At 39.0% G+C, this 14,036-nt stretch overlaps 1 protein-coding gene across 2 annotated transcripts in view; it reads left to right on the top strand.

Moving 5' to 3' along the window:
• Positions 1-14,036, top strand: part of MCPH1 (microcephalin 1) — a 206,897-nt gene that overhangs the window by 20,065 nt on the left and 172,796 nt on the right. For both annotated transcript variants that reach the window (XM_006024489.1, XM_006024488.1), the window contains exons 7-10: positions 2,663-2,758; positions 5,278-6,315; positions 6,430-6,600; positions 12,700-12,812. In XM_006024489.1, coding sequence (XP_006024551.1) covers positions 2,663-2,758; positions 5,278-6,315; positions 6,430-6,600; positions 12,700-12,812 — 1,418 coding nt within the window. The remainder of the gene's footprint in view (positions 1-2,662; positions 2,759-5,277; positions 6,316-6,429; positions 6,601-12,699; positions 12,813-14,036) is intronic.

The raw sequence follows: 14,036 nt of genomic DNA, 5'->3' as shown, positions 1-14,036 counted from the left end.
GTTCCCAGCTGCAGCGCCAGGCTGCAGGACTCGGCAGGAGCTGGCCTGGCCCTCGCAATTCTTAGCTGGCTCCATGTGTTGGTCGGGCCGGGCTGGCTCCTGCTGTGTCCTGTGGTCGTAGCTGGGACATGGTGCCAGAGCAGCAAGCAGAGGGGCAGATGGGGAAGCAACAGGCGAAGGACAGCATGGCAGATGGAAAGGGGAGGTGGCGGCGAGCAGGAGCACGGGGCCCACACCGGTGCCCCGGGGCCAGGAGCAGCTGGAATGTGGAGCTCAGATTTGGAGGAGTGCTGGCGGGGGCTCTGCCTGCTGTAGCAGGGTGGTGGGCAAAACCTCCCCTTCACACATATCACAACCTCCCCCCAACTCTTATCCGCCTACAAACCTCATACCCATCCACTCCCCACATATCTACACATACATCCGCATGCTCCCCCACCCCACACACATACACGCACCACAATATACAAGAGTAAGACTTCATTTTAAGTTATTGTGCAGTCACCTCTATATACACTACACAAATGCATGTAAATCAGGACAGAAGTATTTTTTTAAATCCAATTAATGGAAGTTGTAGATAGTTGATGTTTAGAATATAACTTGGTATTTTCTGGTTATGAGATGGCAAGCCGCCTTGCTGAAAGGAATACTTCCTGGGGACAAGGGGAGGGACTTCTGGTGGCAAAGGTCAGGGATTAGGAGGTGGGATTTCTGGTCCTGAAATGGCAACCAGGAGGTGGGGCACCTGTCAAGTGGCATGGCTACCCTTGGGGTCCTTGACAGCCTGCCAAAACTCGCCAGTGTTGTTAATCTAATGTTTCCGTATAAAATACTTATGTCAGGTACTTTCTGACGCATGTCATGGTATAACAGGTTGGATAGAATAAACTGCAAAGGTTTAGTTGGTACATATATTGGAATTATGCTGATTAACCATTTTGTGAGTTTGAAGTCGTTATTTTCCTTCTCTTTTCAGGTTTCCTGTCTGAACTGTTTCTTGGGGCGGGGGGACTGTTAACATTTTTGCACCAAAAACATGCAAAGATATAAAGTACTTTGAATATTGATTTTGGTAGTTTTGTTAGGGGGAAAAACTTTTTAAATATTTATTTATTTTTATTTATTTATTTTATTTTTTTAATGCCTTCAGGGCCCTCTTATGTTCAAGTAAAAAGTAATTCAATGGGGAATTTTCAGAAATTGAATAAATTTTTGAGGCTTTTATCATTTTCATAAACTGTCAAATCCTATTAAAATAATTAGGTACACATAATCATAAGCAATGTAATATTGTTAATTTACTCCTTATAGACTAGTACAGGGTTGAGCCATTTAAATAACTGATTAAATAATTTGTGTGTTGGCCCTCCACCCCCGAGAGAAAAAATGCAAGTTTAAATCAGGTTGAATTTGGGTAAAACAAATTTGAAAACATATGCTATTGCAAATTTTATATTAAAATTTTACCATACAAACATGATTTTACAAGGAATTAAAATGCAAGTGTCACTACTAGCGATCTAGTAGTCACTACTAGAGATCTTCATTTGAAGTTAAAAATAATAATAATCAAAATAACTAACATTTAAGGCACCAGTCCTGTGAACACTTCAGCAGTTACATATATTTACATAAATAACCTGCTGAGGAAATTTTGGACAGTTCAAGTTCTTAAAGTTAAGTAGATGCACAAGTGTTTGCAGCCTGGGGGTTACATTTTATTTTCATGAACCCTGTTTGTTGGCTGCAGAATAGTGCTTCATTTGAAATGAAAGTTGCTTCACTGTTAATAATAAAATGTTATTTATTTAGACTTTTAGTATTTTCCCCAGGTTATCAACTTTTTCATATACCCATGTCAAAACTTTCAAAAACAGGGGGGGGCTAAGATTTAGTTCCAAATGCCAATATTCAGGTAATTAAGGTGAGATTTTTGTAAAGCCCCTAAGTAACTCAGTCTGGCTGACTCCAAACTGCAAACCCTGAGGAAGTATAAGCAGACTTTAGCATTTCAGATACCTTGACTTAAGGAAATTCAGCATATCAGAAAGTGGTATTGACTACAGATAAATCATAGATCTATTTGCTTATAAGTTTTGTGCTTGATTTTGTGTTGTCCCATACTGAAGGACAATAATCACTCCGGAAATTTTAAAACTATAAAAGTGATATAGCTAGTGATGTAGATAGGTAAAATCTAATTTCTTGAATCGCAGCTTATTTAAAATAAGTATTTAAGTTGTAAATATTACTCACCCTGCAATAGCACCTTCACTTTTAATGATAGAATTTCTGACTATGGCAAGGTATTGATGCATAGTTAAATGTAATATCAAAGTTTGACACATTCTTATTAAAATACTTTTTAGCTTAGAAAAGTATCCACTTTAACTTGTTGAGTTCAGAAATATTTAGAGTTCAACTGTCTAAACCAAATCAGGATAGGAGTTGCAGAGTATGTAATGGAGATTTTAAGTATAATTACAGTTGTGGAAGTGAGATCTGAAGGAATATTTCTGTATGTTTCTAATTAGTCAACAAGTTTTGTTTTGTTTTTTCTAAATGAACAATTTTGGAAAAAAATAGTATTTTTATGCTATTAAATATTTTGTTTTAAGATTTGCTTTAACTAATGTATGAATAATCTATTATATTTGAGCTTCACAAATGACTCCCGTGTCTACATTTAATTCAAAATGGCCTGAAAATGGACCATTCCTGGGTTTAACCAGTTCAGCAGATACATTGTCACCAGGTAAATAATGCAACTTTTATTTCAATTCTGTTAAATATATATATATTTTATCTAACCAACAGCAGAATCTAGATGTACTCAGTGAGCGTTTCTTCACGTGCTCTTTACTGCAGAGTTGGCTATTTAGGTCTGAAGTAAAGCATCACTGTCTAACTTGTGCTGGAATTAGGGGATACTGAGTTATTTAGCTCTGCTGTAGGATAGTACTGTCCAGGATAAATACTATCCTGTGGCAGAGTAATTTACATTGCTGCAACACACGTGTAGACAGTGACGAGGGCAGACTGGGGCATGAGAGTGCTACAATGCGGGGAACTATCTGCTGCCTAACCCCACACTGTAGCAGCACCCTCATGCCCCACCCAGCCCCTCCACCATCTGCCGCTGCCACCCAGAGCCCAGGGCTGCTCCCCCCTGGCTCAACATGGTGCGGATCCAGGTGCATGTGTAAATGCTGCTCCTGGGAGAAATAAACTCTGGCGCAAACTGTGCCAGAGTTTATTTCTTTGCCCTGATTGAACGTGTAGATGCACCCTGGGTTAATATGAAACCTCCTTTATATTTTACTATAATTTGCAAAAGTAAACAACATTTAACGATTGAAGTTACTACTTTTTCTTAATCTGAAAAGAATGTAAAATATAAGAAACGCTTGGCAGCAGACCTGGAAGTGGACCAGAAGCACTTCCGGTCCACTTCCAGGTCTGCTGGGGAGTGCGCAGGCCCGCCCCCTCCCCCCCAAGCCTCACTGGCTTGGTGAGTGATGTCTCCTGGGTCAGGGGGGCACCCGGGGTCCGCCCGTGGCTGATCAAATCCAAATCGAATACAGTCTGTTTTGCACACCCCTAGTACTAAGGGCTTTATGCTTTCTATGTTATATGTAAGAACAAAACAGCTCTTGACTAGGATAGAAAAATAGGAATTTGACAACTCTAGGAATTGTCTTAAGGGGCATGCATTTTAGTGGTATACTTATCCTACTGCCAGGAACAGTACACTATATCAGATGTGCAAATATTGTATCTTTTACTGATATGTAGACATTCTATTAAGGAGCAAAATTTCCTATTAGTGTAAGAAAGGAAAAGTGGATCTACCCCTGGGAATACATGGTTCATGTTGTCTTTCCATAACTTTCCTTTCAGTATGCACATAACAGTCCCTGCTTGGGAAGAACGATGGTTTCTGTTTAAAATAAACTATTATTATCGTTTTAAGAATAGCCACTCCCAGGCCAAGAATGTATATTATCATTTATTCTACTCCTAACTCATTTGAATATTTCTTAATTAAAGTACTAGTGAGATTTGTTTATAACATAATAAAAAAAGGCATCAGTGTTTCAGCAGTGAGCTGCATTTTTTTCTTCATTACGCCTAACCTTTCCTTTTCTTTGTGACCAGGGATCCTGATTTTCTCCGATTTAAAAAGAAAAAAAAAAAATCCCATATGAATTGCATTTCATTATAATCATGGGAAAATGTGGGTTTTGGGTTACTTTTTTTAAATTAGAAAATTCAGGATTTTTTTTATCAAAGAGAATCGTGATCCCTGCTCATGATTAATATGTATCCCATTGGTGATGTAATGATTCCTGAAGGAAGCTCCAGGTGCACATAAAGCAATGGCAAACAAATGATAGTTTGTTTTGTATTTGAAGAAGCTGTTCAGTGTGGTGCTTTAACATTGATTAATTTTAGTTTTGGAAGTGAACTGAAGTCTAGTATATGTCTTTTTGTTTGAAACATCTGTTAAACAAATATGGCTTTTGACTTTCAGTTGCCACCTCAGGTATCTGGGCATGTCAGAGGGCCCTCATCTCACCCACCTCAACATCAGAACAACAGTTGTACCATACATATCTAAGAGTAATATTCCAAATAAACATTTCATTTGATTTTTTTCACAATAAAATGTTTCAGTTTTCATCAGTTGTTTTGATATTTTAGTTAAGCAGCTTCTATAATACAACTAAATGACTGTTGCTTACAAATTTACCATAATGCAAAATGCACCCTCAGACATTATGGACATAAGTATTAAAGTAGACATCTGTATTTAAAAAATAAATAGGGAAAAGATACAATGGTGCTAGCTCTGCAATAACACAATGTCATTCATTTTTTTTTTTTTTAATTTTTGCCATCACTTGAACTAGCTACACCAACATAAAATAGGTCCTGAGCATGTTGGTTTCCCTGTTTAAGGTGCTTGCTAAACTGAAGTAGATTTCATAATAGTAATTCTTAGATTTGATAAAAAGACAGTAAAAGGGAGTACAAATAAAAAGGCAAGAAAGTTCTCTTTTGAGGGGCAGACTTTGAATATAACTATTCTAAAACTTTTGTTTGTAAATTCTTTGAAAACTACCAAAGATTTGGCTATATAATTTTGAATATTTGGTTGTGACTAAACCCTTGTCCAGTTATTTAGTAATTTCTCACATGCTTTACCAGTTTAACTCTGTACTGTTCCCACTTTGTTAAAATATTTATGCTGCTGTTCTTAATGTCTTACAGAAGAGCAAATCAGTGATTCTTTAAACTCAAGTTTTGATGACCTTTGGGGAAATTGTAAATTAAAGAAACAGAAGATGGAGTCACTAGAATGCATTCATGTGGCTCAAAGTGATATTTATGTTTCTACACCTGCATTGGAGGATTCTTCATTCTCCAACAATGATCGAGAGAACTTAACTCCAAAGCAATGTAATAGAAAACAGTTAAACAAAAAACTGATATTACAACACTCATTGGGGGGTGACCTTTCAGAAAAGGGAGAATCTGAAACATCTCCTAACAAGAAACAGAATTATGATGATAATCTGACTTCTGCATCAATTGTGACCAACAGTTCATTTCTCCAAGAAAGAGACTTGAGTTATTCTGCTCCTTCACAAAGAATAGTCCAGTTAGAGGCTGCTGCAGGTACCAAAGACAGTCACTCGGATTTATTAGTGAGCAGCAAAGATTTTAATATGTGTTCAGTTGGTGTGAGTGTTCCTGTTAACCTAAGGGGTTGTGCTGTTGGACCTAAATCAAAGGGGAAATCAAAAAGAAAAAGATCTAGTACAAAACTGACTACCTCAGTATTATGTAAGTCGGGGTCTGAAAATGAATTCCTGGAAGCAATGACTACACGTAACAAGATTTCACATTCTGAGGAGGGTTTATATGAAGACTTTTTTTCATCTTCTGACTTGAATAAAAGTGAAATACAAGGAAGCCACTTTCTTCTTGGAGTTCAACAGAAATCATCAAGTTCTCCTGAAGTGATATGTAAAGCAGGCTATTCAAGGAGAGAATCAAATGAACAGTGTAGTGCTCTTTCCAAAAAGAAGAGAAAAACTGTTCAGAAAAATGACACTTTGTTAAAGAGTGACTGCAAACTATCTGAACTTCCAGAAAGTACAAAAAGTATAACTTTAAATTGTATGGTAGATGGAAAAAATGCTCAGACTGCAGAAGACTTAGTTTCTAGCTCGCTGAATCAACTCCATCAGAACACCCGGGAAAAAAACTGCAGAACTAATGTGAATTGTTCCCTTTATCCTTCTGGTAAGTTTCTGCATAGAACTGAGAAGTTCAGAGAGATAGCATCATGATGCACTGCAGTTCCTGTGCAACAGAATTGTAAAACGAGCTGTGAAATCAAGAAATTCTGTCTTTCAGAAGCAACTCTACAGGACGATAATACTGCAGTGATGGTATCACTTTCTTTAAAAAGTGAAGAGAAGGGCACAGTGGAGCCAAAAGAACACCCACACATTTTCCCAGATTCTGCAAATATGGAAAAGTCAACAGGCGATAAGAAGGAAACTCTACTCAAAAAATGCAGTCCAAGTATGTGAGCCTTCTTTTCCGTAATAGTTGGCAATCTTTAAATCCTGTACTGTTCTTCAAGGGCATGTAATAAATAATGTTCTCATATTTAAAATGTATTACACTTCTGCAAATAGTCAAACATGTTTATGTAGATCCTTATTTGAGGTGGGGGAACCTTATTAATCAAACAGCAGGAAAACTAAATGAAGTGTAAATAGTAGGAAACCCTCAGAAAAACCCCAGTGTTTGCATCATTATGGCTGGAGATACAGAAGTAAGGGAATAAATGCAAAAAATGTATCCCAAGTTGAGCTCTGTGAGTTTGCTGTAGGATCAAGTAAAACATGCAGTTGGGGACCTCATGTTGAAATCACCTGAAAGGAAAAAGATGATAATCAGAAGTGTGTGTTCAGTTTAGTTTAAATGTAAAGTGCTGTGAAGAATTAGTCTTGTTTAAACTCTTCTCTTATAGTTAATATGGAGAATTGTAACAATAAATCAGTGTGGTTTAAATATTGATGAACTGTAAATAAAGGTTTCATTTTTATTCTTACTTGAGTGTGAGCTACCCTTCTAATGAAGGGTAAAAATACTTAATTCTTTTGGTTGAAATAGTTTTAAAAACATGTTCCAGATAACTACAAAAAAGCTATGTTTCCATATGTTGCAGTGCTACATTAATCAATAAATGTACAATAAATGTGACTTTTCAGTGACAAGGTTTAGACGTGCATTAATTAGGAAAAGAATTAATTTACTAGAAGAGTTCATAAACATGCAGCAATATATACTATTTTCAGTGAATAATAATAGCTTATGATCTGAGGAAAGCTTGATATTTTTCTTAGGTATTCAAACTTAATTATAAATTGAATTGCTCCAAAGTTCCTCCCATCTACTTGTAACTATTTTTGGCAGTGAAGTAAGTTTGTCCAGTTTTACTTAATTTCTACAGCTCATCTGAGAACCAGAGAAATAAATGATACGGTAAGCAAGGAATGCAACATTAATAGATTCTAAGAAAGATTTAACATCCTTCTGTAGCTGTTCAGAAGTGTGAATGTGAACTTCACACACAGTCTTTGATTTGATTGAATGACCATTATGTCTTCAATGGTCATTCAATCAATGACCATTGAAGACATGGATTTGTCATTCATGTCTTCAATTGATTTGATTTGAAAATGGGATTTGATTGAATGACCATTATGTCTTTTTAAGCTGCTTATAATAAATGTGGGAGCGCAGAGTTCTCTTGGCAACAGTTGTAAACTAAGATCAGCTATGGTCTTGGGGAACACAAGGCTGAAGCGTTAGGAGCACAGAATCTTTACAGGCTGCCATCTCTTATCTGTGACCATCGACAAGTTTACTCCTGCTTGAGAACTCTGGAAATGAAATGTGGTCCTTCTGCAGTTAATCGGAGTGTTGTCATTGACTTCTGCAGTGGCAGTATAATAAAGTGAGCAAATATTCAAATATTGGCAAGGCCTGATGAAATTTTATCCTAGAAAAGTTAAGGAATAGTTGTAGCAATCTCTGAAGCATTAGCAATTATCTTTGAAAAGTCCATAGAAGAGGCAGGAGGTATCAGTGACTGAAGAAAAGCAAACACAATGTCCATCTTTAAACAGAAAGAGAGGGTAGATTGGAAAAATTTCAGACCAGTCAACTGAATTTCAGTATCCTAAAATATAATGAATCAAATGCATTAAACCTTCAGTTTGAAAGCACCTAGGGGACAATAAGGTAATAAACAGCCAGCAGCACTGGATATATTTGGAAATGTTTTCAGATCAGTAAGATAAAATTTAGTACAGGCAAGTACAAAATGATTTTATTTGTATTTGTTCACCATAGTAAAAATACAAAATGGAGAGTTAACTGGCCAGGCAGCAGTTCTGCAGAAAGGGATATGGGATTTAGAATGAACCACAAAATGAATGAGTCAACAATGTGGTGATGTTGCAAGAAATGAATCATTCTGGGATTTATTAACAAGTGTCATATGTCAGATATGATCATCTTAATGATTCCACTCTGTTTGACAGTAGTGTGGCCACAGTTATGTCCAGTTTGGGGCACCTCACTTTAAGAAAGATACTAATAATCTGATCATTACAGGCAAGAAAAACAAGACTGATTAAGTTTAGAAACTATAACTTACGTGGAAAGCTTGAAAGATCTGTGTTTGTTTAGAAAAGGTAGATGAGGGAATTTCAAGTTTTCAGACACCAAGTTTTGAAAGAAGACAGTGCTCAATTGTTCTTTGTTCACGGAGAATAAGGCAAGGAGTGACGATTAATTTTCAGGAAGGGAAATTTATGTTAATCTTAGGAAAATATTTTTAAGTGTGAGGTTAGTTAGGCACTTCGAGCAGGTTACGGTGGTAGGATATGGACCCCCACATAATGACTATCCAGAAAGGGTAAATGGAAGGGGGAAGGTTGTAATATTAAAATCAATGTCAAAACTAAATTTCTCAGCTTGTGACTAAAAAGCCTGTTGTTAGAAACAGCTGATAAAAAGGCAGCCTAAGTAGCCAGATGCAGCAAGGAGAGAGGATGGAAATTGCAAGATTACAGGTTACCATTCAGAGAGTTACAGGATGGAAAAAGTAGTTAGGTGAGTGATATGTATATGGAAGATAACCTGCTGGAAGTTATAAGGTTCAATCCTTAGTTGCTTCATAGCGGATCTCTAGAGAGGGCAGGTCTGGGTTCTTTTTTCCCCTCACCCCCTTTCTTGTACAGTATAGGAAGTGATAGCAATGAAAAACAAAGTTAAAAACTTGGGGAGTCCATAAATTGAGGGCACAGCCTCTAGATTTTTAATTTAGGCAAGAACTCTGAAGAAGGTTAAAGCCCAACCTGTCTGGACAGAAAAAAGGTGCAGAGGTGGCAGAAAGACTGTTGTACCTGGCAGGTTCACAAAGGGACACTACAGACATTGAGCCTTCAAATACCTTACTTAAATCCAAGATGAGAGGTTTTTTCCACATTCAAGATAGGGGTGGGGAGGGATTGTTTTATCTTAAATTCAAGTACCGCAGTGGCTCTGGCCCTGACCTGGGGCAGAGTTGTAGCTGCAGCCAGTGCCTGCCCTGGGTTGGAGCTGCTACTGCTACCTGTCTGGGGCTGGGGCTGGGGCTGGAGCTGGAGCTGCTGCCTACATTGCTGCCTGGCCAGCACCAGGGTGGGGCTGGAGTCACCATGTGCTCTGTACCTGGGCTAGAGCCAGAGCCACTGCTTAGCATAAGGGGGTGGAGGGGAGAGTGGCTGGAATGCAAATGGCAGAGGGCATGGCCAGCAGGGGGGGCAGGTGCTGGGGAGGGTATCAGCACTGGGGTGAGCAAGGATAACAGCCTGGCTGCCTGCCTCCCAAGTACCTGGTCCCCTGCTGATGCCTTCCCACTGGCCCCCCACTGTAATGGTAGGGGGAACAAATTTATGATGTGCCTCATGTAATTAGGTTCTATACATGAAAAATTACCCCCCAAAAATTATAACTGACACACAAAAGGTTGCCTGTAAAAAGGGAGGGGAAAGAAGAGAAAAGTCTGAGGGCTGGGGGAGAGATTTAACTCAATTTTTTATAAAATAGCAATAATGTATTTTTATCATATGAATCCTCCTGAGTCAGACTTGTTTTTGTTTGTGAAGTTCCTAGAACAAGAGATCCTGGTCAGAGGCTGGGGTCTACTCCTGCAATACCAACTATTAAAATCAATGTCAAAACTAAGTAATAAGTACTATGCAGTTAATTTAAACCCCAATTTTAGCTATTTCTTCAATAGGGTCTTACTTAAAAACCAGCCTTTGCTGGATGCTTAACTGAATTCAGCAGAATTTTTATTTATGTAAAATTCCTGCAACCTAATCTGTTTGCTTTTACAGCATGAAAACAAGAATGGGATAATGACAGTAAACAATAGTAAATTGTGTGCATTTTTATTATAAATTGTCCAAAGTGAAAAGATTGCGTATGACTACATGAATAAGTTACCATGCAGTTATGTTATGTGGACATTGCCTGCATGCGTTTATCCAGTAGTAAATGGAAGGTAATTTATCTTTCTGTTGTGGAGTAAGCTACCTTGTTTACCACAGGTTAATAGCATACATATTTGGGCTAAGTACAGACAGTCAAAAAGCCCGAGGCTAATTCAATTTAATTTTTGCAAGTTATTCTAAACTGCGTAGATTGAACCAATAAATGAGTGAACAAACATTCACTTTTGATTCTGGAAATGCAGCCTCATGCCTATAGCGGTCCAGGCCCGAAGCTGAGGGGCACTAGAGCATGCCTCCATACTCAGCTAGAGCAGACAGTGTGGGCCAAAGCTAGACCACCCACTCTGCAAAGGGGAGTTTGCGGAGGAGGTGCAAAGCATCCTGGGATGCTGGGGGACTGAGTTAACTTGAATCTGGAGGGAATCTGGGACAGAAGTTCTCTAAACCAATTTAACCTAAATCAGTTAAATCTGATACTACATCCATCCAGGTTTACCTTAAACCGGTTTCAGCCATTTTGAAAGTGGTTTATGTGCACTGAGCTTCTGTTGTGTTACAGATTTGAACCAGTTTCCAATCGCTTACACACAAACTGGTATAATTTCTGTCCCTAATCTTGCAGTCACTATACAGCAGGGGCTGGTAACCTGTGAGCTACATCTAGCCTGCTGAGCTTTTGAATCCAGACTACCACAGTGTTCAGGGGTAGGGGGCTCTACCTGACCTGTGCTCCAGTGCAATTGGGCACCCAGGGCTTTAGTGGAGCAAGACTTCTACCATGCTGTGCCAGACCACGTAAGGGCAGTGGACAGAAGTGACAGCAGCAGCAAATTTCTAATGCCTGCCCATCTCAGACCTGAGCTGCCATTCCAGTCCCGTGCTGGAATGTTGTCAATCACTCTTGTAGAGTATTTGGTACACTGGAAGGTCACACCTCATCTCATGGACAGCTATCTAGGTACCCATACTTTCCCTAGAGTAAAAATGAAAAAAAAAACCCAAACCTAATCAAAGTGGCAATTTTTTTCCTTTGGTCCTTATATTACAAGCCATATCTTGATGAGTAATGTAAAAAAGTTTACAAATACTTTGGTAGTTGATGGAGAATTTGGAATATATTACTAAATAGAATGCAACTTCTGTTTTTAAATTCACATCAAATTAAATGCAGCTACATTTGTAAATACAGATATGGTACCAGTACTTGGCCCTTTAACACTAATTAAAACAACTTTATTTGGGAGAAATTACATTTTAGGCCAATCACTAAACTTTAGTAAGGATAATTTAGGCCATTGGGTCAATAATCACGGAACTCTGTTTTTTCTTTATTTTTAAAAGAAATGAGTATCCCAAAGTGGACTTTAATTAAACTTAATTTTGCGAAAAATGACCTAATTAAATCTTCAGTAATTGCATCTATTTTAAAAATAGATTAAAAATACTTTTAATTTAAGCAAATTAATTTTTCAAATGAATCTATAACTTTCAAAGTATTATTGATAGTATTAGAGATTGAGAATTATTAATTCACATAACAGATATGGCTTTAGTATACTTCTTCCTGGTAGTCAGCCAAGCAATTTTCTCACTTCTGGAGGGGCCATTTTTAGAAAAGAAAGTTATTTTGTCTGCATATATTAAGTTAGTTCTTAGCCGAAGTGTCAGATATATTCAAAGGTCTGATTTGAAAACAAACCCAAGACTTGTAGCCTCTTTGGAATGAAGTACTAAGTACATTCTAGGACCATACTCTAAATACAAATGTGGGTTTTTCCTCTGTTTTTTCAATTTCTTCTATGTGAAGCCATTGCATGGAAATCGAATAGAATAGATTGTTTTACCATGTTTGAAGTCATCAGAAACGAGAGATTAAACTAGAGACACTAGTGTAATTTTATTGTCATAGTTTAAAATGTAAAAGTAATACAAACATTAGCCTACAGATTATATTTTTAAAACCTTTTAATACTCGGTAACAAAATTTGGGTAAAAAATGGTTCAAAGCCTTAAAAGATTTTTGATGACAGTTCCCTTTTACAAGTATACACCATTTTCCTGTCACTATTCTAAACATCTAATTCACTGGGTTGTTTTTTTTTAGGTGTTGAAAATGAAATATCAGTATGTGATGCCAGATGTGGCTCTCGTGAAGTTTTTAATGCAAAACAGAATAAGCACAATGGGGAGTTAAAGAACACTGGGAGAAGCAAAAAGGTCAGTCTATTAGACAAAATGTCAAGAACACTTTTTGAGTTGATACATAATTTCAGCATCTTTTAGAAATAAATTCAGTTCACATGCAGTGCCATGTGATCATAAAGAGTTCCACATGAATTTTATTTTTTCGTAAAAATACTGGATAACTATTAGACTGAAATAGCACTTGAATATAAGAAGCCCATGGCGTCTTAACTGTCCTGGCAGAGTTACATTGATTAGAGAGGTATAAAGGTGGCAGGCTAGGATAAGACATGTATTAGGAAAGAGGTATTTAGCCAAGTTATTCTCAAGTCAGGGAGAAGGCAAGGCGGGGTGCTACCTTAGAGACTAACTGGTTGAATGGCCCAAATTTTTGTAGGCAATAGCATACTTTGTCAGGAGCTATATAGTCTAAAACGCAGTTTTACTCGTATAAGTTGTATCCATTCTAGGAGCATGCTACTAGGATTCCTAGATCAGAAAAGTGCTTTTAATGTAGCTGCAACCTTACTCTAGTGCAGGAGTTGGCAACCCCTGGCACGCGTGCCATTAGTGGCACGCGGAACCATTTTTGCTGGCATGCCGGGAAGCACACAAAGAAATTGGGTTTTTTTTAAGTTGTTGCGCCGGCTCTCCTGTGCAGCCACAAGTCCCAGCACCGCGGCAGGTACCGGGGCAAAGCCAGAAGAATGCAGGCAGGGAGGCTGTCTGTGCTCTACTGCCCCCTCCCTGTGCTCCCAGGTTGTGCCTTCCAGCCCGGCTGGCCCCTGGAGGGAGCTGCCCAGGTAGGCAGACGCCCTGTCCCACCTGGGGTAGCACTGAGGTGCCAAGTGCTGGGGCTGGGTGGTTGGGGCAGGGTCTGGGCGGCGTGGGGGGAGGTGCCAGAGGCAAGCCAGCCCAGTTGGGCCCTTAGGAAGGTGAGGGCTGGGCGGGAAGTTGGGGCGACCCTGGGGCTCTGCAGGCTCGAGCTGTGGTGGGCAGGCAGGCAGGCAGGTAAGCCCAGCAGCACCAGTGGTGGGGCCTGGCCTGGCCTGCACAGTTCCTTAGGGATGGGCCGCAGCCACCCTGTGCATGTGGGGATGTTTGCTGGCCTGGGCAAGATGTCAGGCTTTGGGGACTTTCCTCTCTGGGATCGGCCTCCCTGCACACTGGGCACAGTGCAGGCAGGGCAGAGCCATCCCTGGTGCAGGGGCCTGTCTGTGGGAGCCCCCTAGAGCCTGGGAACAGCTACTGTGGCTG

This window comes from Alligator sinensis, unplaced genomic scaffold, assembly GCF_000455745.1.
Source record: "Alligator sinensis unplaced genomic scaffold, ASM45574v1 scaffold1012_1, whole genome shotgun sequence".
NCBI lineage: Eukaryota > Metazoa > Chordata > Crocodylia > Alligatoridae > Alligator > Alligator sinensis.
This window is presented reverse-complemented; position numbering and strand designations above follow the sequence as displayed.